This window comes from Myotis myotis, unplaced genomic scaffold (assembly GCF_014108235.1).
Source record: "Myotis myotis isolate mMyoMyo1 unplaced genomic scaffold, mMyoMyo1.p scaffold_m19_p_15, whole genome shotgun sequence".
Lineage (NCBI taxonomy): Eukaryota > Metazoa > Chordata > Mammalia > Chiroptera > Vespertilionidae > Myotis > Myotis myotis.
In genome coordinates this window covers 25,937,051-25,964,249 of record NW_023416319.1, presented here as the reverse complement: position 1 = coordinate 25,964,249, position 27,199 = coordinate 25,937,051, and the positions used below count along the sequence as shown (strand labels likewise).

The window sequence follows — 27,199 nt, the reverse complement described above, 5'->3', positions numbered from 1 at the left end:
ATGGTGGAGCAAAGTGAGAGTCTAGGTGGTTCTGGGCCAAGAAGGGGACTTGCTGGGTTTCCGATGAGAGAGTCGCACCCTTTCATTTTACTCTCGCTCTAGGGCAACCGCAGGGACCTGCCTCCACCTGCGAGCTTTTTCTGCAGAATGCGGGAGGCCGCAGTCGCGGAAGAGGGGGCGGGGCAGAGGCGGAGGCGGCACCCAGGGGCCGGGGCAGGGGAGGCCGGGACCATCGCAGCGACAATTTCTTTTCCTGTTGCAGGGGCGGCTGCAGCAGGCTCGGATGGGCCCTGACTGCGCGTGGCTTTGCTAGGTCTCTGATCGCCCCCGGTGCTGCGGGGCCCCCGGCAGCGAAGGGGAGGAGGAAGAGGGGAACAACGCACGCAGCCAGAGCGAGGGAAACTAACAAAGCTCCATCGAGAGGTCCACAGAGAGGGGTGGACGCACGGCCGAGGCCATGGGGCTGGCGCCTCCACGCCGGGGGCCATAGCGCCGGGCTGCAGTGCCTTCTAGCAAAAGCCAGCGCGGCCGGACTGCGGCGGCCAGACGGATGCCAAGGCCACACGACAGGCGCGGGGGCAGCCGCTGCAGTCGCCGCCCCACGCGGGCTCCGGACATCCAGGGCTGCTGGTGAGTAGGCGCGCGCGCTGTCAGCGTGAGTGTGAGTGCGCCCCGGCACGAGCGAGGGTACCCGTCGGTCCGTGTGCACGGTGGCCTGGTGCGCCCCTGTCCCTCTTCCGATGGCGGCGTCGGGTCTGGGGTTTGTTCCGCGGGAAGAAAATGTTTTTTGCTGCTTCTTCACTTCCTTCTAAGTGCCCCGATCGTCCGCCTGCGTCTGCGCTGCTTCTGTGCGCCCCCAGCCGGCTCCTGGGGGTTCCTTTCACCTTGATGGGGAAGGCAGGAAGCTGTGGCTCTGGGTGGCAGGGCGGGACTCTGGCAGTGACCTACAAGCGTGTTTCTGGTTCCGACTTGGAGACGGTGTCGGCATTGAAAGAGATCACCGCGCTGTCTTTGGGGGTGCGTGGTGTGGAGAGGGGAGGGCGAGGGTTGGGAACGCAGACCTTTGCCCCAGCAGGACATGTGACGTGCCTCTAGATGGCGTTTACTTCTATGGTGTTTATTAGCATAAACTGTCTTAAGACATTAAGTAATTCATGAGTAATTTACATCTTAACTGAATATCTTCAATGAAATGCACAAAGAAGTATAATGTCACTGGAACATAATTTTCCAGAACTCTCTAAAACAACAACCCACACTGCTGAGAGCCAAGAGCCTATGGTGAAATTAAAAATACTACAAAACCTATGTAATTTTATTAACCAATGCCACCCCAGTAAATTTAATTTTAAAAAATTAAAAATTGCATACGTCATAAGTAATTCCAGAAACAGAAGTTGATCTAGACTACAGGATGGGAGGGGGAGGATCTTAAGTGTTTGAGTGCCTTGGGGATAGGGTGGCTTTCTGGAAATCAGGTGGTTAGGAAAACAGACATCTTTCAAATTAAGCTCCCCTGATCACAGTGATTGACAAGCATCCTGTTAGTCACTAAGAAGAAAATGAAGCCCTAGGTTTTAGGGAGTTTCTGAAATTATAATGAATGTAAGTAAGATGCTGATTTATGATTTCATGCTCAAGGCCCTGTCAATGGTAATAAATACAGCAGATTTGTTCCAGCAGATAAATTACACCAGAATTTTTTTTTAAAGATTTTTTTATTGATTTTTGGAGAGGAAGGAAGAGTGAGGGAGAGAGAGAAACACGCATGTGAGAGCAGATCATTGATCGGCCGCCTCCTGCATGCCCTCCACTGGGTTTCTAGCCTGAAACCCTGACTTGTGCCCTGACCAGGATCAAATCGTCAACTTTTTGATGCAACAGACGACACCCAACCAACCAAGCCACACTGGCCAGGGCTATACCTGACATTTTGACTTCTGTGTGGAGTTTTTATTCACAGTTTTCTATGATGGCTTTATAGAGATTAAGCCACTGGGTTTTATTTTTTCCCAGACCTTGTTTCAATGGACAGTCTTATTTATGTCTGTGGAATGGATGCTCAATTAAATTTCAAAAATGTATTCTATAACTGTATTATAGTAGCATTTTGTAGCTATATATGTCAATTTTTTTTTTTTTTTAATTCAAGTTAATGCCTTTGAGAAATAGACTCCTCCTGTTTACTACTGGCTCCATTACAGCTTCTTTATTTGAAGCCATGAAATGTTACTGGAATCTACCTGGAAAATGAACTGGCTGCCTCTTTTCAGTTCAAACATATATCCAGCACATTGGCGGCCACTTGGGAATCTAGCTGGAATTTATGTATCAGTTGATTCTTGGGAATTTTAAAAAGAAACTTGTGGGTTTTTTTGTTTGTTTGCTTGTTTTAAATAAAACAAGCAACATTTAAATGATCATACAGATAATCCTAGTCTTTTACCCATATTGTGGTCTTGAGGGCCAGTTTCTTGCCTACTTTTGCCTTGTTTCATAGGACTGATTGCCAGTGTGAGGCTTAGAGAGACACTGAGGGGAGCGGTATTCCCGAGGAGATTTGCTCCTGGACAGGAGACTGTCTCTGGGTTGGCTCCTGAGAAGGACTGATAAAAATAGTTAAAGAACTGTTAGTAATAGTCACTTTTTTTTTTTTTTTTTTTTTTTTTTTTTAGCACCTAGGCCTTAACTAAACCAGTTTGTCCATATTCCTCCTTCAAGGACTCTTCCCAGTCCTACTTACAGCATCAATCCAGGGAGTGAGGTTGCTTTTCACAGAGAAGAAAAGTCTGGTAATTCTTGCTCAACATATGAGGGGTAGAAGAAACATGTAGATGCTACCCAGGAAGTGCCAGGTGCCTTCCCGGAGGATACATTTACAAATTAGAGACATTCTAATCCGCTGGATTTGGGATTCTGTCTAAAGCTAGCATTTTTTCTCAACCCTGTGAAAGATTTATAAGTAACTTCAAATGACACCACAAAAAATGACTCATAGTCATCCCTGAACATATTAGAGTCAGCTTTCTGTCCCTTCCGGCTAACGGATCACAGATGCTCAATAAATGTTTGTTAAATGAAAAACAAGTCTGGAATGTCTTTACTTCCCAACTTAACTAGTTCACATCTAGTATTGATTGTTTTTAGCCATAACTTTATATGAACCTTTCATCAAATTGAAGCTCATGCATATATTCAACTAAGATCAACTTCCTCCATCAAGGAACAATTACAATTCCTTCGAGATAAAAACAAACAAACAGACAAAAAGTACTGTATTGGCACCTGTTGACTTGCTCACTCCATGAACATGTGAATTGTCCAGCGGCATGTGTGAGTTTACATTAAAAAAAATCCTGAGTTGACATCAGGATGTTCAGCCCAGGAATAATCTGGATGTGCCTTTTGTCACAAATTATTTGCATTTCTAAGCAAATCACATGAGTTTCTAGTACAATCCAGCATCTCCTCATGCTAAATGGAAAAGCCAATGAAACCTTTGGCAGATGGCTAAATGTTCACAGCACATGGCATTTGATTTTCTTTCTAAATTTTAATTTCATCCGTGTTGTGTTTGTCCATTGATTTGGCTGGCTTAGAAACTAATTCAGACTGGTGGTTACTTAGTAACTTGCATTTATTAAAAGCAGCTCCTTTATATAAGCACAGTAATTCATGTTTTAATTGCTCTAGTTAGCCTTTTAAAGTCCTCTTGGAAATGGTTGCATTGTATGATCTTGGATATTAAGAGCGCTATGCTTTTTTTTTTTTTAATAGTTCTAACTTTCCATTCCAAGTCATTAGAAATTTAGCCTATGATTCATGTTTTAATTTCAGGACTAAAGATTATTAGAAAGCTGTCTGAAGTTTGCCTGGATATTAACATGATCATGCATATTAATAATGCACATTTTCTGTCTGGCATTCTTCTGTTCATGTCCTCCAATCAAGCTTGTTTTATTCTGAATAAAAATTAAATGAGACCCTTAAACATTTAATTTTTTTTCTAATAGGCTATGTCCAAAATAAGTACAATAAAAAATTGCTATCACTGTGTTGAAGTAATACAAATACTAATATCCTCTGCATAATGAAACATGGCCATTCTTATCAGGTATTTACTTGATTAGTAGGAACTTGAACAAGGGTGAAAGGCCTGTTCCTTTCATGCCGTACTAAGGCCTGTGAAAGCCAGGGAGTGGAATTTTGATTAGATAAGGTGGCCAACTCAAGGGAGGTTCCTGGAAAGGATTAAGTGAGGAAAGCATCTTTTCGAAGAATATGTTGGCCATTGGGTGGGGAGTGGATTAGTGGAAAGAGGGAGTGGAGGTGTTAATCTGGTGTCAGATAATGATAGCTGCACTTTTCATCCAAAGGCTGCAATGGAGAAACGAAAACTTAAGACAGTCAGACATCAGAAGTCTTTGTTTTATGTGCAAGAGGGATAGCAAACCTGTGGCACAAGGGTCATCATTCGCATATTCCACATTCATGGAACATCACCCACATTCTTTTCAGCTGAGCCCTAGTGTAACCTCAGAATCTTGCAAACATTTGACAGATATTTAGTAATAAATATTAGTTCCTGAGCATGTGCTATATGCCAGACACTGTGCAAAGGCTTAACACATTATCTCAAGGGTGATGGCATAGTTAGGAACATGAATTCTCTTTGCCATTTACTAGTTGTGTGTCCTTGGGCAAGTTACTCACTTCTCTGAGCCTCAGTTTCCTCATCTTTTAACAGGGGTATTAATTTCCCTCTCATAAGACTTGGGGGAGGGTTAAATGTATAAATGAAAAGTGATTAGAAGTGTCTGGCAAAAAGTTGTGCTGTATGTGTTTGTTGTTGTTATTTATTAATTCATAAAACAACTTTAGGCAATAGGTATCATTGTGCAAATTTAAAAATTGAGGTACAGAGAGATTCTTGTATAAAATTTTTGCTTTAGTTGTATTTAGTATTTTTAGTATTTTGTAAGTGGTATTTCTCATTAAGTGCTTTATTAAGAAGTGTTTCAATTTGCATTTTTACATTTGCTTTAAAAATTGTTTATTTTTTGTTTTTGCCTAAGAGTTGACATATGCAATACATATTAATTTGTAACATCTCTCCTTATACCCAGTGATTCTGAGCTGGAAGAAAGGAGGTATGTCTTCCTAATATAGTGTATAGCATATAGCTTATCCTATATAATAAAAACGTAATATGCTGAGTGTCTGACCATTTGACCTTTCAACCAGTCGCTATGATGCGCACTGACCACCAGGGGGCAGATGCTCTGACCGGTAGGTTGACTTGCTGCTGGGGTCCAGCAATATGTGGAATCTAATGAACATTGGGACTGGGTGAGATGGGCAGGACATGCCCTGGAGCCCTCCTGCAGTCCCTCCCAGGCCCCAATTGTGCACTGGTTTGGTCCCTCGGCCTGGCCTGTGCCCTCTCACAGTTCGGGACCCCTCAGGGGATGTCAGAGAGCCAGTTTCGCCCTGATCCCTGCAGGTCAGGCTAAGGTTCCCCACCGGTGCATGAATCTGTGCACTGGGCCTCTAGTATTATATATCATATAAATAATGTGCAATGTAATATTTTGTAATTATATAATATATATTATATATGTCATATGAAGATGTTATATGCATTATATTAGGTATGTATTATACTAGTATACTTATATATGCATTCTCTATGTATACATGGTATAATGTATACATTATAAGTTATATATAATATGTAGTGCATTATATTAGGGAGACATGTATGTTATATATAATGAACAATTGGGTATAAGGAGAAATGTTACCAATGAGAATGTGTACATTAAATTATTGGGCAGGTATCAGCATTCTGAAAAACTTCTGTGCCATCCACCTCTCTCCATACTCCTAGAATCGTATATATCTCTCATTCATGACTGACAGTGGAGTTATGATGACATTTTATAACTGTTTTTATTCAGAATGTTTTATAGATTAACCAAAGAGTAAATTTTAGCTGTTCTTTGACTTGTTGAAGTAATTACGTCTTAGTTATAAAAGGCCAGATTTTAATTATAGGTGGGAAGGCTGCTATAGCAACCAATACTACAAAATTCTTAATTTCCTTAATGCTGCTTTAGGATGCAATATGCCATCACCAGTTTTAATATTTTAACATTATATTAGTCCTTATATAATTTCTTGTTCTTATAACTAACTTTCAGAAATGTGTAACTAGTATTGTTTTTTCCTAAGGAAGCAAAAAATTTTCTTGGTTTTGTGTAAAGTTTGTGAGTAAAACATGACTATTTAGTTGAAGAAAAATGTTCAGCTCTCTTTAAAAATATGGTGTGCATCCTTTGTTCCTTTGTTTTACCTTTTTTTGTAAATTACATGTCATTATTTAACTAAAGTTCAATTCCTTGTCAAGGAACTGTTTTTAAATTTAGTGAGTTTATCTACTCCTCTACTAATAGGCACTTGGGCTGTTTCTAGATCTTAGCTATTATAAATAGTGTTGCTATGAACATAGAGGTGCATATATTCTTTCTGATAGATGAGTGGATAAAAAAGTTGTGGCACGTTTACACAATGGAATACCATGCCACCATAAAAAAAGAAGGATCTGTTACCTTTTTTTTTCATGTATTTTTTTTTGCTTTTTTTTTTTAAATTTAATTTTGTTTTATTTCTTCAAGTATTACAAAGAGTATTACACATGTCTCCTTTTTTCTCCCTCTTGACATTCCCCCGGCCTCCCTACCCCCCAGTGTCTTGTGTCCATTGGTTATTCTTATATGCATGCATACAAGTCCTTCAGTTGATCTCTTACTCCCCCCCGCCCCAACCCTCCCCAGGCTTCCCACTGTAGTTTGACAGTCTGTTCAATATTGCTCTGCCTTTGTATCTATTTTTGTTCATCAGTTTATAATGGTCTTTATTATCCATAAATGAGTGAGATCATGTGGTATTTTTCTCGGCTTCCCAGGGGCCATTGCAGCCTCGCAGGGGCCGTCGCAGCCTCACAGGAGCTGTCTCAGCCTCACAGGGGCCGTCCCAGCCTCACAGGGACCGTCTCAGCCTCACAGGGGCCATCTCAGTCTCACAGGGGCCGTCCCAACCTCACCAGGGCCGTCTCAACCTCACCGGGGCTGTTTCAACCTCACCGGGGCCGTTTCAACCTCACCAGGGGCATCTCAGCCTCACAGGGGCCATCTCAGCCTCGGAGGGGCCGTCCCAGCTCGCAGGGGCCGTCCCAGTCTCGCAGGGGCCGTCTCAGCCTCACTGGGGCCGTCTCAGCCTCAATGGGGCCTTCTCAGCAACACAAAGTTTGGCATTCTATCTTTTGTTGGGCAGCTCCTTGCTGGACAAAATCTCCAGGTGTTCTTGCTGGCTGAATTTCTGGTATGCTTGCTTGGATTTTGTTTTCTATTAAGTGCACAGACTGCTTGTCTGCCGTCTCCTGGCGTCCCATGTGAGACTGGATCTGGTGGACCTGTTTGTGCGTTTGCTGGTACTGCGGTTCCATGTTGCCGGCCCAGCAGGGTCCGGTTCCGGCTTCCTTCGAACCTGATTCTGCTTCTTGAGTGTGTCCCTTATGGGTGCGAGGAGTTGAAATCTGCAGTTTGTTGGGTTAAGCTGCAAAAGCGCATGTGGTTCCTTTTGTGCCACTGGCACAGCTTGGGTGGTGATGTAAATTGAGTAGGGCAGGGTCTCAGGGAATTACCATGGCAGAGCAAACAGCAGTGGCGTCTCTGCGACTCCTCGCCTCTCCACGACTCCGTGTCTCCGCGTCCCTGAGTGCCGGCGAGCAGCTCCACGAGAAAGCCACTCTCGCTTTCCGACCCACTGCAAGGCCATCCCGCCTCTCCCAGTAGGGGCCTGGGACCTCAGAATCCCGCCCCAAACAAGCTCATTGGATTCGAGAGTTTGTAACCCCTTTCGATTGAAAAAAAATGTGCATCCAGTTGCAGCCTGCCTGGTGCGTGACTCTGTACCTCTGTTCTTGGCGCCTCTGCATATCCTACTCAGTCTCAATGCTCTTCTTTCTTTCCTTCCAGTTGTAGAACTTCCACTGGGCCAGCTTTCCCATGGTTCTGAATGATAGCTGTTTTGTCTTATAGTTGGTATTTTCAATGTTGTTGTGGGAGGCAGCACGCACAGGTCTGTACCTTACACCTCCATCTTGGTTCTCCGATCTCTTACCTTTTGACACAGCATGGAGGGACCTGGAGAGTATTATGCTAAGAAAAATAAGCCAGTCAGAGAAAGACAAGTGTCAGATGATCTCACTCATATGTGAAATATAATGAACAAAATAAACTGATGACAAAATAGAAACAGAAACACAGAAGCATGGAACAGAGTGACCAATCTCAGAGGGAAGGTAGGGAGGGGTTGGGTGGGAAGAGATTAACCAAAGAACTTACATGCATATATGCATAACCCATGGACACAGACAATAGTGTAGTGAAGGCCTGGAAGGGGGGAGGGGTGGGGACAGGGTGGATGGTCAGTGGGGAGGGAAAAGGGGACATATGTAATACTTTCACCAATAAAGATAAACTTCAAAAAATTTAGTGCGTTTAAACTTGATTAAGGATGATAGAATTTGAGTTTTGGTGAATTTGGTGTTTTGTTCTTTAAACTTCTGCTATACTTATGTTTCATTGGCATCATAGTGACTGAACCACAAATTCAGTAAGAGTTCATCTAAGATCTAACTGTCCAGGGACCCATCACAACTTACTAGTATTCATTCTGATTGTTTGATTTGATGACTGTCTGGGAGAATTTGGAAACAGGAAGCCAGTGATGACTCATGTTGAACCCTCCTTGGCTCGGGGTGAACACTGCCTGCCTGTTTTGCTTTTTTCTGGGTTCAGAGAGAAACTCCAGTGTGGGTCCCTTTTGAGAGTGTTTACATTTCAAACTCGAATGGCTGGGCAATTGTGCGCCTTTTAATTAAAGGTGGAAGGAAGACTACAATCAGTAATGCTGATCTTGGTTAAATTCAGCTCAGCTAAGGACCAGGTGAGTGTGTTTTTCCCGTTGCTGGAGCCATAGTTTTTAATCCTGGAAATAAGCATTTCAACCATCGAGAAGAGCCCTTTCTGCTTCAGTCTTCTGGTGGATGGACTCTAGCTCTTTTCCAGTCTGTTTTGTCCTTGCAACGTTGGTTTGTAAACTGTCCCACAAGATAAGTTTTCTTTAAGAGGAACGAATGAAAAGAGAGGCCTGGAGTAAGTCCTGCATATGTTTCTGATTTTGTTCCGTGGGGCAGAGAAACTGGAAACTGAATCAATACAGTACGTTAAGAAAAATAAATAAGAAGATGCAAATCAATTGGAATTGTTAGTGGGTATGGAACTTTATTTTCTCAATTAAGAAATAATTCAATAGATTAAAATGTAGGATTTGAAAGAAATGTAAATGACCATCACCCTGTTATGACATAAAGGTTATTTTTCTTTGGCAAATATATGTTATTGAAAACTTTAGAAAGGTAACTAGGGAAGTGCTTCTCAGACGGTCCCCCCACCCCTCGAAAATAAGACAAAATGTCTTCCATCCCACCCCCATAGATTATTCAGTAAACTTGGGTGGGGCCTGGGAGCCTTCATTTTGACCACCTTCTTGAGGGATTTTGATACAGGTGGTCACTTAAACCACACTGAAAAAAACCTACATAAAAGCTAAATCTAATTTTATATTCAGATTTGTGCTTCTTTTGTTACCCTTTCTGCATTTTAGCTCCTGATTTCCATAGACATTTTCATGTCATAACATACACATCACGGCTGCCTTGGAGTTTTCATAATGGCACTCTATACTTGTTTCATCTTCTTATTAACACCTGTTTTTTGATGGACAGATTCAGAAAACCACAGGGCTGGTGGGAGTTTTTAGACAGAATGGCAGATGTCAGGATAGGGCATAAAGTATTTGATCAAAAAAGGAAGTAGGGGAAGACATATTTTGGGGGACAGTGGAAAATGAAATCTAGTAATGCACAAGAAAAGGGGTCAGATCTCTGACCCCGAGGGGCTGGTGAGGGTGTTTAGACCTCTTTCTGTAGGCACTTGGTTACCAGAGTGCATTTGGGAACAGAGAGCTAACCTGATGAAATAAGCATTACATCGGAGCTAAGGACATACAGTACCCAGTCCAGATCAGAGGATTAAGGGACACGTGGGCAAAGCCAACTGGTTTGTCATCATAAAGGCCAGAGGGAACTAGGGTGAGCAATTAGAGCCTCGAATTTGGCAGGACTGACTGTGAAGGGTTTATGCAGCAAGGTTCTCTGGCTGTGTGTCCCAGATCTGTAGCCAGTATATTTCTATTTCCAGCAACTGCATGTGTGGGTGTGACACTTAAGACCACCCAGCTCAGCCGACAGGCCAGACCAGCCCTTCTGGATTTAGCCCTTGAATAGCCGCTACAACTACAACTGCCTTAACAATATTGCAAAGCAAGGGGGACACAATGATTCTCAATTTAGATCAGAGAAACAGACTCAATAATTTATCAAAAGTCACACATCTGGAAACACAGATGTGGCAGGGCTAGAGTTCAAATCTGGAGCTACCTACTCAAAACTTACAGGCTTAAAAAAGTGTAATTTGATTATGAAGTGAAACACACTTGTAACAAATTGTTCAGAAGTGAACTAAATGTAAAATCCTTCATGATTCCATCTTTAAGAGAACAGCAGAGAAACATTCAGTATACATTGTTTGGACTATTTTCTTGCAAATGCCAATATACATTAAATGCATGTATATTAGAGTATTATAGGATAGAGTCATACTTTATATTATTCTACAACTTGCTTTTTTTCACTTAATGCTATAAGTTGAACAACTTTCTGATTCCGTGAGTATGGATGTAAGCCCTTTCTCATGTCTTCACCCTCTATAGAGATTCTTGTTTGTTTGTTTTTTAATCTTTATTGTTGAAAGTATTACATAGTTCCTCCCCCCCCCCCCCCCCCATTAACCTCTTCTAGCCCACTCCTGCCCTCTGCCCCTCCTCCCCAGGCCCTCACCATCCCACTGTCTGTGTCCACGGATTATGCATATATACATAAAATTAGAGATTCTTTATTTTAAATAACCCCCTTCTGATGGCTATTTAATTTTATTTCCAAAATGTTAAATTTTTAAACCATGCTGTAATGAGAGAGAGAGAGAGAGAGAGAGAGAGAGAGAGAGAGAGAGAGAAAGAGAGAGAATGAGAATTACTTGGGTAGGATAGTCAATGAAGAAAACTTAGAATTGGAATTGCTTGTTCAACAGGAATGCATATTTAAAAAATCCTTTTTCCCCCAGCCAGTGTAGCTCAGTGGTTGAGCATCAACCTGTGCACCAAGAGGTCACAGGTTTGATTCCCAGTCAGTGCACATGCCCGGGTTGCAGACTTGATCCCCAGTGGAGGCCATGCAGGAAGCAGCCAGCTGATGTTTCTCTCTCTCTCTCTTTCTCTTTCTACCTCTCTAAATATTGATAAAAACATGTTTAAAAAGTTGCCCATATTTTGTCTTTGTAGCAGTTACCACCGTTTTAATGATATAATGGTGCAGATAATTGTTTAGTATATTTATACCTATCTGCCCCATCCCATACCTCTAGCAGAATGTATGTTTTATAAGATCAGATACTGTCTTTTTGCTCACCATTGTATCACTAGCTGGTAGCACAAACTAGGTGCTTAATAAGTTATTTTGGATGAAGACATGAATGAATGAATTTAGTTGGTAGCAATATTTGTGGGAAAGACATAGCAGCCTTGAAACTTAGTGAGTGAGAAATCAGTTGGATGTCCTGGTGGAAATGGATGGAGGACATTTGAAGACACAGTGCTGAAGTACAGGGCAAGCTTTACTTGAAACATGAAAAAAAGGTATCTTACAGAATAAAGGTATGTTAAGATGAAAGACAAAAGATTAATAGTTGAGATGCAGGGTGAGGTAAGTAGGAGGAAAAAGGAAATAGGTCTACTTTTTGAAGCCAAGGCAAGAGTCTGTTCTAAAGTATGGAATATTCAATTGACTAATGCCAGGTATTTGGGAGTCATTTATAACTCTCTTAGAGAAATGTTTTCTGATAGAGTGAGTCTCAAGTTTTAATGTGCATAAAAGGTCTCCAGGGCTGCTTTATCTAGTTTCATCAATCTAGAGATTCATGGGATACCCTTCCCAGAATGTCTGACTTGCTGTGGCCTAGAAATCTGTTTCTTGTAATAACCACTCTCCTCTTCCACCAAGTAATTATGGGGTAGATTGCCTAGGAATCACTTGGAGGAAACTTAACATTAAAGTAGAGGGATGGAATCTGGGAGAAACCAAGATGGCGGCATAGGTAAACACAGGAGTTTGCTGCCTCGAACAACCACTTCAAAAATACAACTAAAAGACGGAATGGACATCATCCAGAACCACAGGAAGGCTGGCTGAGTGGAAATTCTACAACTAGAAGGAAAGAGAAAAACATACTGAGACTCAGAGGAGGTGCAGCACGGAAGTAAAATACAAAGGTGCGGAGGTGCATGCAGAGTGGGCTGGCGGCTGAGGGCACGGTTGTTGTTTTCAATCGGGAGGGAGTCTCAGGCTCTGAGCTCCAGTTCTGGGAGAGTCTCTAGGGACCCAGACTCATACGGGAGAAGCGGGACCGTCTGGCATTGGTCAGAACTCGAGGGCAGCTTTTTCTCCCAGGGTCTTACAGTGATTATCAGGACACTGAGAAGCAGAGTCTCTGAGGGCAAGACTGAGAGCAGCCATAACTGCTAGCCCCGCCCTGTTGATCCTGTGGGACCTGCCCCGCCCAAGCCCTGCAGGGAGGCTTTTGCTGGATTGCCTCAGGCAAAGGCTAGATTAGCACCTCCCTAGAGATCCAGGAGCCAGGAAACCCAGAGGTCAGAGTGGGACCATCCAGTTTGCAGCTCCGTGGAACCATAAAGGACACACTCAGGGGGCAGACTCAGTGAGCACCAAAGCCCCAGTGAAGCAAGTCTTGCCCCAGAGGGGTGTCTCCAGCACAGAAGTTCTCCTACTGCAGACACAGCTGATTCTCACAGCCAATTGGCCTGGAGGTCAGTTTCTCCCAGTGATAACTACAGCAATCAAGGCTTAACTACAACAAGACTGTGCACAAAGCCCACGGGGGGGGGGGGGGGGTGCACCAAGAGTGTCCTCCTCAGGTAATTGGGGAGGCTGAACCACTGGGCCCTAGAGGACACTCAGCACAGAAAAACCATAAAACCATTTTATAAACACAGGGAAGCATAAAAATGCGGAGACAAAGAAAAAGGACACAAATGACAGAAATAGAGGAAAGCAAACTACTGGATATAGAGTTCAAAACCACACTTTTAAGGTTTTTCAAGAATTTTCTAGAAACTGCTGATAAACTTAATGAGATCTACAAGAAATCTAATGAGACCCTCGAGGTTGTGATAAAGGACCAACTAGAAATTAAGCATACACTGACTGAAATAAAGAATATTATACAGACTCCCAACAGCAGACTAGAGGATTACAAGAATCAAGTCAACGATTTGAAATATGAAGAAGCAAAAAATACCCAACCAGAAAAGCAAAATAAAAAAAGAATCCAAAAATACGAAGATAGTGTAAGGAGCCTCTGGGACAGTTTCAAGCGTACCAACATCCGAATTATAGGGGTGCCAGAAGAAGAGAGAGAGCAAGATATTGAAAACCTATTTGAAGAAATAATGACAGAAAACTTCCCCTACCTGGTGAAAGAAATAGACTTACAAGTCCAGGAAGCGCAGAGAACCCCAAACAAAAGGAATCCAAAGAGGACCACACCACGACACATCATAATTAAAATGCCAAGAGCAAAGACAAAGAGAATCTTAAAAGCAGCAAGAGAAAGTCAGTTACCTACAAGGGAGTACCCATATGACTGTCAGCTGATTTCTCAACAGAAACTTTGCAGGCCAGAAGGGAGTGGCAAGAAATATTCAAAGTGATGAATGCCAAGAACCTACAACCAAGATTACTTTATCCAGCCAAGCTATCATTCAGAATTGAAGGTCAGATAAAGAGCTTCACAGATAAGAAAAAGCTAAAGGACTTCATCACCACCAAACCAGTATTATATGAAATGCTGAAAGGTATCCTTTAAGAAGAGGAAGAAGAAGAAAAAGGTAAAGATACAAATTATGAACAACAAATACACATCTATCAACAAGTGAATCTGAAAATCAAGTGAATAATCTGATGAACAGAATGAACTGGTGATTATAATAGAATCAGGGGCATAGAAAGGGAATGGACTGGCTATTCTTGAGGAGGGAAAGGGGTGAGGGGGATGCGGGAAGAGACTGGACAAAATTCGTGCACCTATGGATGAGGACAGTGGATGGGGAGTGAGGGAGGAGGGTAGGGTGGGAACTGGGTGGAGAGGAGCTATGGGGGGGAAAAAGAGGAACAAATGTAATAATCTGAACAATAAAGATTTAATTAATAATAATAATAAAAAAAAGTCTCTACTCAGCTCCAGTCAATTGTTGCTTCTTCAGGGATGATGGGGCAGTGTTGAGAGAAATCGAGCTTTCCAAGAAAAGCCAGAAATTCCCAGAGTTTCCACAGGCCATCTCACTTCCCCTGGATTCCTAGAACTGCAGGGACAAAAAGAAGGATGCTCTGTGCCTGGGAGATAGGTTGTGCAAGGTACTGCGCTGGCCAAACTTCTTGAAGTGGTCCCTGAAGTGATCCGCATAGATAGGTGCCTTACCCCCTGGCTCATCATCCTAGCCAAGTGCCACCCCGAGGAGAGTCCAGTAAAACAGTTCTGTTGAGCCAGGATGATGGTGACGAATCATCTAATCTAGACCAATTGAAACTGCACCGGTCACTTACTTTCTCTGGACTTTGAACTTTAAATACTGAGTTAATTGGTAGTGAGTGTGCAAGTGTCAGAGCAATGAAAAGAATTAGAATAAGGGTCAACAAATATCTGCTAAAGAGTGACAAAATAGAACCAGTGCCTGGCTCAGAGCAGCAGCAGCAGCAGCAGCAGCAGCACCGTGACTGCCAAGGGTTTCTCTGGCCATTGTTACTCCCTCTGGTCTACAGCATGGGAAATATCTTTGCAAATCTCTTTAAGAGCCTTTTTGGCAAAAAAGAAATGCGCATTCTCATGGTGGGCCTGGACGCTGCGGGGAAGACCACCATCCTGTACAAACTGAAGCTGAATGAGGTCGTGCAAACCATGCCCACGATAGGTTTCAATGTGGAGACTTTGGAGTATAAGAACATCAGCTTCGTCGTGTGGGACGTAAACAGCCAGGACAAGATCCGGCCTCTGTGGAGCCGATACTGCAAAGACGGAGAAGGTCTCATCTTTGTGGTGGACAGCACTGACCAAGAACGCATGGACGAGGCCAGACAGGAGATAATGCGGATGATGACAGAGCTCGAGGATGTTGTCCTGCTAGTGCTTGCAAACAAGCAGGACCTCCCCAATGCCATGAACGCAGCTGAGATCACAGACAAGCTGGGCCTGCACTCTCTGCACCACAGGAACTGGTACCTTCAGGCCACCTCTGCCATCACTGGGGCTGGGCTCTATGAGGGACTGTACTGGCTGGCCAATCAGTTCCAGAACCAGAACTGAGCCACACTCCTCTCTTCCCCCTCACTCCCTCCTTCACCCTCGTTTTCCTGTCCATTGGCAGATGTATCCCTGTGGTGTGAGTGCCGGAAGCTGTCCCCATGGTTGGCCTCAGTATGCTTCATCATGCTGTGCATGTGCAGATGCAGCCTACACCCGGGTTTTTATTTAAATAATTCTTGTTTCTGGTACTCACATGCATTATGCAACGGAGGCAGCCAATCAGCCAATCAGCCAATCCATGTTTCTCTTTCTCCAAAAATCAGTAAAAACATATATTTAAAAAATAAATAAATAAAGTAGAGGGATGTCAGCTACGGGGAAGGAAAACAGGAAAGGGGTGAGTAGTGAGCAAAGAGGAACAGCAGACCGCCACCTGGTGTTTAAGCATTTAGAAATGGATGACTGGAAGGCCATGGATGGACACAGACCGTTTTGCTTTTGTCCACTGCATTGAAGAGATTGTCTGGGGCACGACTGAGAATGTGAATGCAGCTGGCTCCTGGGGCATGTGGGACAGTTAGGATGCCTGCGGTTGGGGAACAGGGGTGGGGCACTAAATGAGAAGTGTTCCAGGAGAGCTTTTGCTTTTCAATAGTAGTGCTGTACTCAATTGACCTTGCTGAAGTACTGTCCTTAGAAAATGTATGAAAATTAAATAAAGTTCATTAATAATGCCTAAGGGCTGACCTCATCTCTGAGCTTCAGGCAACTGGCAGGCAAGAAGATGATGTTATTTTAAAAATTTATTTCTGACTCATGCTTCATTGAATTAGATAACTTCTGGATAGCATTTTCTTAAAAGCAAAGTGCAATAAAAAGGAAAGTATGTACGTTAGAATTTTAGTGGCTTATGGGTGGCTTTTCTTTAGAATACATAATTTCCAGGAAATTTTAGTATTTCAACAACAGGATAACAAAGTGAACATGCTCCAATGGATTTATGATGGCAAAATAAGTGTGTACAAATCTGAATTTCTCCCTTACACCTAAAATTTATTTTCCAGTGTTTTCTTACACATATTAATTAAATCATCTCATTAAGAAAATAGAATGGCATTGAGTATAAAAACATCAAAGTGACTGTTGATGTACTAACTGGGTGTTTAAATCTTTCACGATGAACAGCCCAGGTCATTTTTTTCCCTAAAGCAGGTCCCCATCGGCCAGAGCATGACTCGGGAGATCCCCCTTTCTGCCTGTGTCATTTAAAGTGGGAGAATGACAGTTTACCTCCCTTTATCCAAATCAGGTTAGATCCCTGCAGCCCACAGTCTACGTTATGACAACTTCCTTTGTTTATTTCCAGCTCGGTACATGGCACCAGGTAAGCACGAACTCTGACCCAGTGGGGTAAAGGAAGGCTGCTGGTTGGCCAATTAGAAATGAGACTCCAGGGGGTGGCATGAGGTGTTTGGCCTCTCTCACCTGCTGATCCAGTTCACCACAGCCTTCAGGTTGACAGGGTGCCAGGGAGAAGGTGAGGCGTTTGGGCGAAGTCTCGCTGGCTCTCCTCTGGTGCTCAGCCTCTAGGGAGGTTGTGCCCTGCCTGCAAGTCTCTTCTCTGTATTCGGGAAGTGTGGCTTTGGGTGTGAAAGTGGGTCAGGATTCTGAGTTTAACCACCAAAAAGGTATTTAAAAAGAAAGGAAGAAAAGGAAAGTTAACGGAATCGAAGCTAAAAAGGTCACACCATACACACTGGGCGAGGCCAGATATTTTTCTCGCTGTTCTGTCCTGGCCTTATTTGCTGCTGGTTTTTAGAGGCTGGGCTGCCGAGCTGCTTCCACATTTCCTGCGGGGAAGTTGGGACATGGAGACATCAAACTGGGGCCCTGCATCAAGGGTGCTGCTGCTGGGCTGTGCCACTGTGAGGGCGCAGGGAGAGTAAACTGCCGTGAGCTCAGAGCTGTGAAATGGCACTTGGAGGGGGCTCCTGCCCCTCGCAGGCCACTCACGGACCACACTCACTTTTGCCACATGCTCTCTGGGCCCCTTGGGGGACTGCTTAGTTGGTTCCAGGAGCTACTTGTTAGCTGAATCCATGGGACATAGAAGGGTTGTTCTTTGTGTGTTCACTGTGAATATATGGTTTGAATAATTCCTCTGGGCCTGGTTCCCCAAGGCCTTGTATGTCAGGATTAACAGGAAGCAGACACTCCCCTACTATTCTTTTTAATTTTTTAAAAAATATATATTTATTGATTTCAGACAGGAAGGTAGAGGGAGAGAGAGAGAATCATTGATCGGCTGCTTCCTGCATGCCCCCAACTGGGGTTCGATTCTGAAATCCGGGCACGTGCCCTTGACCAGGAATTGAACCTGGGACCTTTCAGTCCACTGAGCCAAACCAGCTAGGGCAGGGGTCCTCAAACTTTTTAAACAGGGGGCCAGTTCACTGTCCCTCAGACCGTTGGAGGGCCGGACTATAGTTTAAAAAAAAACTATGAACAAATTCCTATGCACACTGCACATCTCTTATTTTGAAGTAAAAAAACAAAACGGGAACAAATACAATATTTGTATTTGCATGTGGCCCGCGGGCCGTAGTTTGAGGACCCCTGACCTAGGGCTTCCCTACTCCTCTTTAGAAGGATAGTTAAAGAGGAAAATGGTTGTGTCTTCAGAGGCTATACAGTGAGGCAAAGAGGCTAGAGAAGATAGGAAGCTCTAAAGCAAAGGAACTTAACTCTCAAGGGGTACATGACAGGTTAAATGTGTCCCAGGCTGTAGTTCAGATGTTATCACATCAGGAATGTGGGCTGTACTAGGGTGGAGAGTGGGGAGCAGGTCGACATTCAATCAAGCATTCCTGATGAATGTTTTCTATTTGCATAAGCCACGCTGGAGTGATGAAGCAGGTGTGATGAGCCCGCATGGGGATGAGGAAAGTGAGCTGGGAGGGTCTAGGAAGGATGACTAGCAAGTAGATACAGGGCCCACGTTCACACCCAGGCTGACTCGCTACGCTGCCTTTGTGCTCTGTGCCCCAGCGCATGTCAATCCACCACTGAGAAAAGAGAATTCATGTTTTATTCCTGCCTGATGTTGAGTGTTTTCCTCCTGCCTTTGGTATTCTCTGGGTGTCTTGTTTCTCCCTTACACCTGAAGTTTATTACACCATAGCTGCTGAAGTGTGAGGAGCTAGAGAAGTCAGCTCTGCCAGCATCCGGCTTGATCCACTGCTGTCCACCTCTCCGTCCCACCCAAGACACTGTCACCTCTCCCCACTGACATCCTGCTTCCTCCCTTGTCCCCATAGTCTATTCTCACCAGCACACCCACAGGTCTCTTTGAAAACAATAATGTCATTTACATCACACCTTTGCTCAATACCCTATGGCTTCCCATTTCACTCCAGGTACAGTGAAAGTCCGAATGTTGATCTGTAAGGCCTCCTTACTTTCCTTGCCTCTCTGATTTCTTTTCCCACCATTCTCGTCTCTACTCTTTTTTCAAGAGGACATATTACCTTCTAACTTACTATGTAATTTATTTATTCAAAATGTTTATTGTTAACCTGTCTCTCCTGACCAGAATGTAGACTCCACAAGGGCAGAAATCTTTGCAAACTTTATCCATGCTCCACATACCTAGAACAATGCCTGGCACATCTGGACAATGAATGTTTGTTGAATGAATATATGATTGAAAACAACGAATCAACCTGTATTGAGAGAATTAAGTGAGCTACCTATAAGTTTTTAAAGGCTGGTGCATTTGTGGGGGGAGGGCATATTTTAGCATGGATCTAGGGCAAAATATTTACTAAACTTGTATTACATGCCTGGGAATGTGATGGGAAGTATACTGTGGACTTTAAGGAAATTGCTTCTTCATTCATTAATTTAACGAATGTATATTGACCCCTTATTAAGTAGCAGGCACTGTTCTAAATGCAGGATAGAAGATAAATAATAACAATGAAATGTTCCAGGTACTAGGCACAGTGGTGCCAGATCCTCTGAGATATATATATATATATATATATATATATATATATATATATATATCACTTTTTTTAAAGAGAAGCTGAAATCTGAATTTTTGTATGAATTTCCCAATTTTTAAATTTTAATAACTAACTAAAAATCTAAGTTTACTGTAACAGCTAAATTAAACATTTATGATGCCCAAATATTGCCTTTGGGACTGTAGCTTACATCTGTTATGTTTGAGGGATTATGTGATACTGATTCTAAAGAAGTGCAACTTCTGGATGGATAAGTGGGATCTCCCAGGCTGGGCAGGTCTCAGATGCGCTGTGGGAGGAAAGGAGGAAGTGAGGATATTTCTGCTTCTCCCTGTACCTGGGCCAAAGGTGTGGAGGGAGGCGGGACAGTCATAGTGCCGAGGCGGGAGGGATGAGGGAAGGGGTATATTTCATTATCAGTATTGGCAATAGTCTCCCTGGGCTACACTGAATCATCCTTTCTAGGTTAAACTTAGTGCCTGTGTCAGGATACAGCTGCCTAAACAAAGACAAAGTACTAGACAGGATGGAAATTGGTCTCTGTCATCATGGTCTGCGTGCAAGCAAACTAGACCACTCCTCTTCTCTTCTTGCTTTGCCGTGACTCCTCCTGGTGACTGAGGATGGCTCACCTGTGTGGCAGTATTCCAGCCGGCAGGCAGGAAGGCCAAGGGCGATGGAGAGGCCATGTCCCTTCCTTTAAAGGGTAGGATCCAGACTTCTATTCACACCCCATTGGCCCGAACTAGGCTGACCTAACTCCAAGAAAGGCTGGAAATTGTCGGTTTTACCTGGGTGGCTTTGTAGCAGCTAAAAATTATATTTTTATATTAGAAAAAGAGAATGGGTATTGCAGAACAGGCAGCAGTGGGCTGCATTTGCTCCCATGGGCCTCAGGTTGTATGAGGTAAGGTATCTCTTACTGTACGCTCAGTTTTCTAATTATTTTAGCAGATCTCAGTAGCACAAATGGAAGGTGACACTTGACACTCATTTTTCCCTCTTTTAGATTCTTCTATGTGTCTGGTTAGATTGAAGGCCAGGGGCTCTGTTTTGTTTTGCTTTGTGTGTTTGTGTGCATAGTTGATGTAGAGCAGCAGTTTTGATATTGGGACCTCTTTGCCCTCTTAAAAATTACTAAGGACACTAAAAAGCTGTGTGTGGGTTACATCTATTTCTATTTCTATTTGCCATATTAAAACAGACATTTATAGGCATATTCAAGTAAGCATTGCATGAACTTGAACCTCTGGAAATCCCACTATACAATTGTTAGAGGTTGATGATAAAAAGCAAGTAATGTTTCAGTAATATTATGAAAATAACTATAGGGCCGGTGCATGAAATTCGTGCATTAGTAGGGTCCCTAGGCCTGGTTGGCGATCAGGGCCAATCTGTGGGGTGACCAGCAGGGTCATTGGGGGCCCCCCCGCTCGCTCCTGCCTTGGCTGGCCTGGTGCCGCCTGCTCACCAGCCCACACTGCTACCACCAGTGGGGCATTTGGGACGGAGGGGGCCTGCTGACACCCACCTTGGCTGGCCTGGTGCAGCTCCTATTTTGAGCATCTGGCCCCTGTGTCAGTGTACATCATAGCGACCTGTCGTTCTACTGTTTGGTCGATTTGTATACTAGGCTTTTATTATATAGGATATTGACCATACATATACCCTTGAATAGGATCTTGGGGACCTTTTCTACATTTTAACAGCCACTGATCAAGAGAACCTGTTTATGTTGATTTTAGTAACTGTAACATATTACAACTGATAAGTGCTAGGAATGGAGTTAAAAAAAAAAGTAAAGGAATTAAGGCAGGATCAGTGCCATGGAGTAGTTAATGGTGAATAATAGTAAGTTGACCAACCAATCTACAAACTTGTTTCATCTTAGATTTGAGAGGAGTTGGGTCTCTTTCTATTTCTGAGTTGTACATAAGTTTATGTGTGGGAGTTAATGGTGTTTAAGATATATTGAATTAAACATTTCATACATTGAAAAGGTCATTACAGAGAAGTGTGTTTGATTTTTGTGCATACTTACCATTGTTTTGGGTCACTTAGCCCTGAAGCTGTCTTTTCTCCCTTGCACATCCCACTGCCTACAATGGAAGTGTGAAGAGCTGTGTATTTGCATTTTCAGCCACCCTTGCAGCCAGGCTGCAGGCATGTGACCTAGGCCAATCAGGGACCTCCTCTCAAACTTTGGAACAGAAACGTGACATGAAGAAATGGAGGCAGCTCCCCATGTTTCCCGGGGCAGCAGCGGGTGTTGCTGGTGGAAGCTGCAGGCTCCCCAACCTGTCAGACAGGTGTTGCTGTGTGATGTGGGGTGATCTTCCTGGATATGTAGCCTCCAAGCTTGGTTTCTCTGGTCTTCCTGGAAATTTTTTTTTAGAAATAATTTTTTATTTTCCAATTACAGTAACCTACAATCTTCTTCCTGGAAATTTGTGATCTTTCCATTATCCTCTGAATTCAGGAATCAGTGCTTTTACTTACAAGAATCCTGCTTGATACATTCTCAAATGCAGTGTCTCTGGAAGTATTGTTTGGAAACCTCCTGTGTCAAAACCACCTGGGCCACATCCTAACATGTAGTGCCTATTGGTGGGCTTAAAACTGATGGGTTCAGAACCTTGTGGGGGAGTTCCAGGAGACTGCATTTGTAAAAAGTCCTAGGTTTACAATGGGGAAAAGGGAAGACATATGTAATATTTTCTACAATAAAGATTTTAAAAGGAAAAACAAAATTAAAACAAGACCCAGGTTTATGTAATTTTTAGATAAAGTAAAATTTAAGAATCACTGGTTCTTATGTTTCCAACTTCTTAAATGATTTTTTTTCTGTTTAAAGATCTGAGTAACCCCAGAAGGTTTTGCAAGACCCTAATCAATGACTAGTATTTCCTTGTTCCATTCTCTTCCCACCCATCTCCAAATTCCCCAAAAGCCTCTTTGTTCTGTCTCTTTAATACTTGTAATGTCTTTTTTTTTTTTTCATGGTTTATTTCTTCTCACTGAGAGGTGGTAATTCCCCAAATGGGATTGCCTACATTCAATGGTGCCTGAATTAATTTGGGTTTTAAACTACACTGTGACCATGACTCTCTCTCCAGGTTATCTCTTTCTGGTGCATTTCTGCAACCTGCAAGCTTGGATCTCCAGGGATCACTGGAGAGAAGGAAGGGAAAAGTCTAGAATATGCCGTGTGACTTTCCTTGAAAGGTTTTTCAGCCATGGATGTAGGCCAAAAAATAACAGATGGGTTGAATGATCTACTTCTGAGATTTCTAGAATTACAGAATGTTATAACTTGAAAGAATGTGGCTTAACCCTCTAATTTCATAAATGAGGAACTGACGAGGAGGTCTGTGTCCATCATCACATCAGTGACTAGTGGCATAGACAGGCCCAAATACTTTTAGAAGAAGTAGGAAGTGGTGATGCAAAGCTTGATCTAAACTACCATAAAGAAGGAGGAGGCTCACATTTGAGTGATTTTTTGAACTTGGGCATATTCACTTAACATCTATGAGCCTCAGTTGCCTCAACTACAAAATAAAGATTCTATTAATAGTTAAGATTTATAGGATATTGGCTGTGTGCTAAGGACTATTCTAAACACTTTATATGTTAATTCATTTAATCCTCATCACAACTGCATGACAGAGGTACTATTGTTTACCCCATTTTTCAGATGAACAGAAAGGGTATTTAACTTACCTGCAGTCACACAATTAGTATCTTTGTTTTCTATTGCTGCTTTACAAATCACCACCAGCTTCATCACTTTATTATCTCAGAGTTTTGTGGGTCAGGAGTCTAGGGATAGCTAAGACTTCAGCTTGTGGTCTCACAAGGCAGCGATGGAGGTGTCCAGCAGAGTAAGGGCCTCATCTGAGTCTTTTTTAAATCCAAGAGGTTATAGGCGGAATTCATTTCCCTGCAGCTGTGGGACTCATGGTGGCTGAGTCTTCAAGGCCAGCAGGAGAGTGTTTCCCTCTTTGAAAGTGTTATGGGTTGGCTCAGCGAGATAGACCACCGACTCAGAATTTAAATTTAAGAGCCTTTATTAAGCTGGCCAGCTGACCACAGTCACAGCACTCTGCCGAAGCATAGGCTGAACTGCAGTACAGACTGCAAAAGTTACAGCGTTTTATCTGCAAAACCCACAAAGTTACAAAGCCTTGTTTATGCAATTAGTTCCCAGCACAGTATAGCATTATCACCTTCCTATCTATGTGTTCCAGGAACAGACAGCACAGCGCGCCCCGTCTGGCTGAAGTGCCAGATATGCAGCCCAGTACAAAAGGTCTCACCTGATCACGTCTGGCCCACCCAGGAGAATATTCCCTTTGGTTAACGTAACATCAAATGTTTAGGGGCCTTAATATATTTGCAAAATCTCTTCATCTTTGCCCTACAACATATATAAACATGAGAGGACTATCCCATCACCTTTGCTATGTTCTATTGATTAGATGCCAGTTCCAGGTCTTGTCCACACTCAAGGGGATGGGAGTTGACCCGTGGGTACAAGGGGCAGGAATCACAGAGTCATCTTAGAATTCTACTTCCATAGCTGGTAGGGCTTAGTTTAAGCCCAGACTGACTTAAACTACGAGTCCATGGCCCCTGAGTTCATGCTCTTAACCACTATGATCGTTCTCACTTTGAAGAAAGTAAACCCACTTAATAACCTGGCACAGAATTCAGAGAAAGATAATGCCCAGCAGATTCATCTGGGTGGTAGGCAATAATTAATTTTCTTCACACCTCCACTTTCAAGAAACCATAACCACCTGCAGTTTTGTATTTTCAGGAAGTTATTTCCAACGGTCGGTGGGTCGCTCTAAAAAACTGAGATTATTAAAGTTACTTCAATTTGTTCATATTCTTCTGAGGCAGACATAACCCTCAAGTTTTAGATTTGAGGCAGGAGTCCTTAAAAAAAATAACCCGAACCCGGCCAGGATGGCTCAGTGGTTGAGCTCGACCTATGAACCAGGAGATCATGGTTCGATTCCCTGTCAGGGCATATGCCAGGGTTTCAGGCTCGATCCCCAATGATGATTCTCTCTCATCATTGATGTTTCTATCTCTCTCTCCCTCTCCTTTCCTCTCTGAAATCAATAAAAATGTAAAATTAAAAATAAATAATAAAATAAGATTATTTTAAAAAAGAATCTAAGCTCTGCTTTTTTGTTTTTGAGACAGATGAAGTGATCGAGAAGAAACACTGAACACCCTCATTTTGGAGACAGGGCACCATGGACTGTGAATTTACTGTGAATTCTCTGGTAGGTAGCACCACCTGATATTTTACATATGGTTGGAAAACCCAAAAAGGGGAACGGAAACAAACCAAATGTGAAACGAATCACAGTTACTTCAAGTAGTTTAGCACTTGTCATTTATCATCCATCTGCGTGGCCCCCTCCTTTGAGGAAGTGACTAATAAAGCCATCTTTGCTAGAATTAAAAATAATTTTTTCCACATGATTGTAAAGTGTTGCTTTGTCCGGTTAGAGTCCAGAAGTATAGTCCTTTAGCAGAACACACTATTTGAGAAGCATTTCAAAGCTGACTTTGCAGCAGGTCCATCTATCACTTCATTTGGGCCTCAGTTTTGCAGATAAAAGGTGGAGGCTTGCCTTGTGTGGTAATGACCGAGGAAAACATTTTATGGTTAACACCTACGTGTTGCTTTGGGATCTTGTGTAAATGTTTGCATTCTTGAAACTCTTGTTTTTCTTACTTTTCCACTTTCAGCCCAACACCCTGCACATTTTCTCTAGTTACATCTTAAAGGAAGCGTGTGCAGGAGAGGAAATAACAGGGGCCTTGAGGTCACATGGGCTTATTCTGTGTCCCAGATCAGCCTTCGAGTGTGAATATAGGCACATTATATAATCCCCATGGCTCTGTTTTTGTACTCTGTGCCTTATGACAATTGGAAACAATATTTTTAATCTTCCCAGCCTATCGTAGGGGCTTGATAAGTGGAAGTTATCATTACCTACCCTCCTCCTGATGACCCTCCCCAGCCCACTCACTGCAGCCCTGTGGGTAACCCTGAGAGCAGCAATATATTGCATACCCTCTACATACAATGGGTCCAACTTATGAGGAGTTAAGGAACATTAAAAATATTGTTTCCAATTGTCATAAGGCACAGAGTACAAAAGAAGGCCATGGAGGTTATATAATGTGCCTATATTCACACTCAAGACTGATCTGGGAGACTGATATGTCTCCTTTTCCCTTCTGCTCTAAATTGAATTGGCTTCCCCACCCAGTCACAGGAGGGATAGCTGGAGGCCTCCAGGGTGGGAAGCCCAGGCCCTGAGAGCATCCTTGGGGAGAAAGAAACAGGGAGGAGGAAATGCACCCACCTATAGGCCGAGTCAAAGAGTGATAGAAGGTGCAAGAGGCATAGCCTGCTTTGGACTTCATGTGGCCCTGAGAAACCCAGTTATGTATGGCTCTCTGGTTATATATTAAACCTCTAGAAGCAAGAGTCATTCCAGGTCTCTAGGATTCTATCTGCTATAAAATTACCACCCAGGTAGACCAGATGGCTTTGGAAAAACTCAAGGCATCTAATTCACTGCACCTGGCCCCTAAAGACTAGATCAGTAATTCATGGCCAGACTAAAACTATGTCTACCTTGATTCTTTTTAAATTTTCTACAGATCTTAATCAAATGCTATGCCCACACCGTAGTGAGACTTGTAACCTACCCTCTGACAACCTGAGAGAGACTTGGGAAGCTAAATTTGTTCTGGGCTAACTCCATTCTTGGGGCATCAAAAGAGGATAGAGGGGTCTAAAGCAGTGCGCCTCAAACTGTAACATGCATCAGGGCCTCTGAGAAACTGGTTACAACTTCAAGCCAATCTCCAGAGACTTTGAGTCTATGGAAATGAGGTGGGGCTGGTTAGGAATTTGCATTTTTGAGAAGCCTAGTGGATGCCGATGCTGCTGGTACAGGGAAGCACTGGCCTAAAGCAGGGGTCAGCAAACTGTGGTCTGAGGGTCCAATTCATCTGCTTGTTTTTGTCAATAAAAATTTGGAACACAGCCAGGATTGTTTTGTTAAATACTGTGGCGTGTGGCTGCTTTCACACCAGCACAGCTGAATGGCTGAGGTGGAGACAGTGTGGCCCGCAAAGCCTAAAATATGTGTTGTATGGCCTTTAACAGAAAACAAACAAAAACTTGCTGACTTTTTCGCCTTTCTGAAGCACTTTCTCCCGAATAATTGAATTATTATCTTGAATGTGTATATGTTGTGTTTTTCCAAATGTGTACGGATGCTGTTTTTTAAAATGCAAATATATTCATATCACTAACTTTTTATTAGTCATTTTTTATTACTTTTGCAGTCAGGGACGACTTAGTGTAATTACTAGTATGTGGAGGTCTGAGAGTCTTTTCAATGTTAAAAAAAGGGAGGCCCAGGACTCTCCTTATTAAACTAGATATAGTCTGGGACAGAGCTGAGTCCTCATAGCAACCTTGAAGCCACGCTGCATCTTGGAGACCCTTCGGAGTAGAAGGACACGAGCCCTACCCTGGCAGGAACCCTTTTCTTGGTCTGCTTCCCG

At 43.0% G+C, this 27,199-nt stretch overlaps 2 protein-coding genes across 4 annotated transcripts in view; both read left to right on the top strand.

Moving 5' to 3' along the window:
- Positions 1–204: 204 nt before the first annotated feature.
- Positions 205–27,199, top strand: part of STAMBPL1 (STAM binding protein like 1) — a 44,943-nt gene continuing 17,948 nt past the window's right edge. The window contains exons 1-2 of one of the 3 annotated variants that reach the window (XM_036336684.1): positions 205–630; positions 24,806–24,888. In XM_036336684.1, the coding sequence (XP_036192577.1) occupies positions 24,859–24,888 (30 nt within the window). In that variant the 5' untranslated portion in view covers positions 205–630; positions 24,806–24,858. Of the gene's footprint in view, positions 631–8,807; positions 9,013–24,801; positions 24,889–27,199 lie in introns of those variants that run through there. The other 2 variants (XM_036336685.1, XM_036336686.1) reach the window with 2 other exon arrangements.
- On the top strand, positions 14,452–15,719 carry LOC118669993 (ADP-ribosylation factor 1-like). The gene has a single exon (XM_036336690.1). The coding sequence runs from the start codon at positions 14,928–14,930 to the stop codon at positions 15,618–15,620; it is 693 nt and encodes a 230-aa protein (XP_036192583.1). The 5' UTR covers positions 14,452–14,927; the 3' UTR covers positions 15,621–15,719.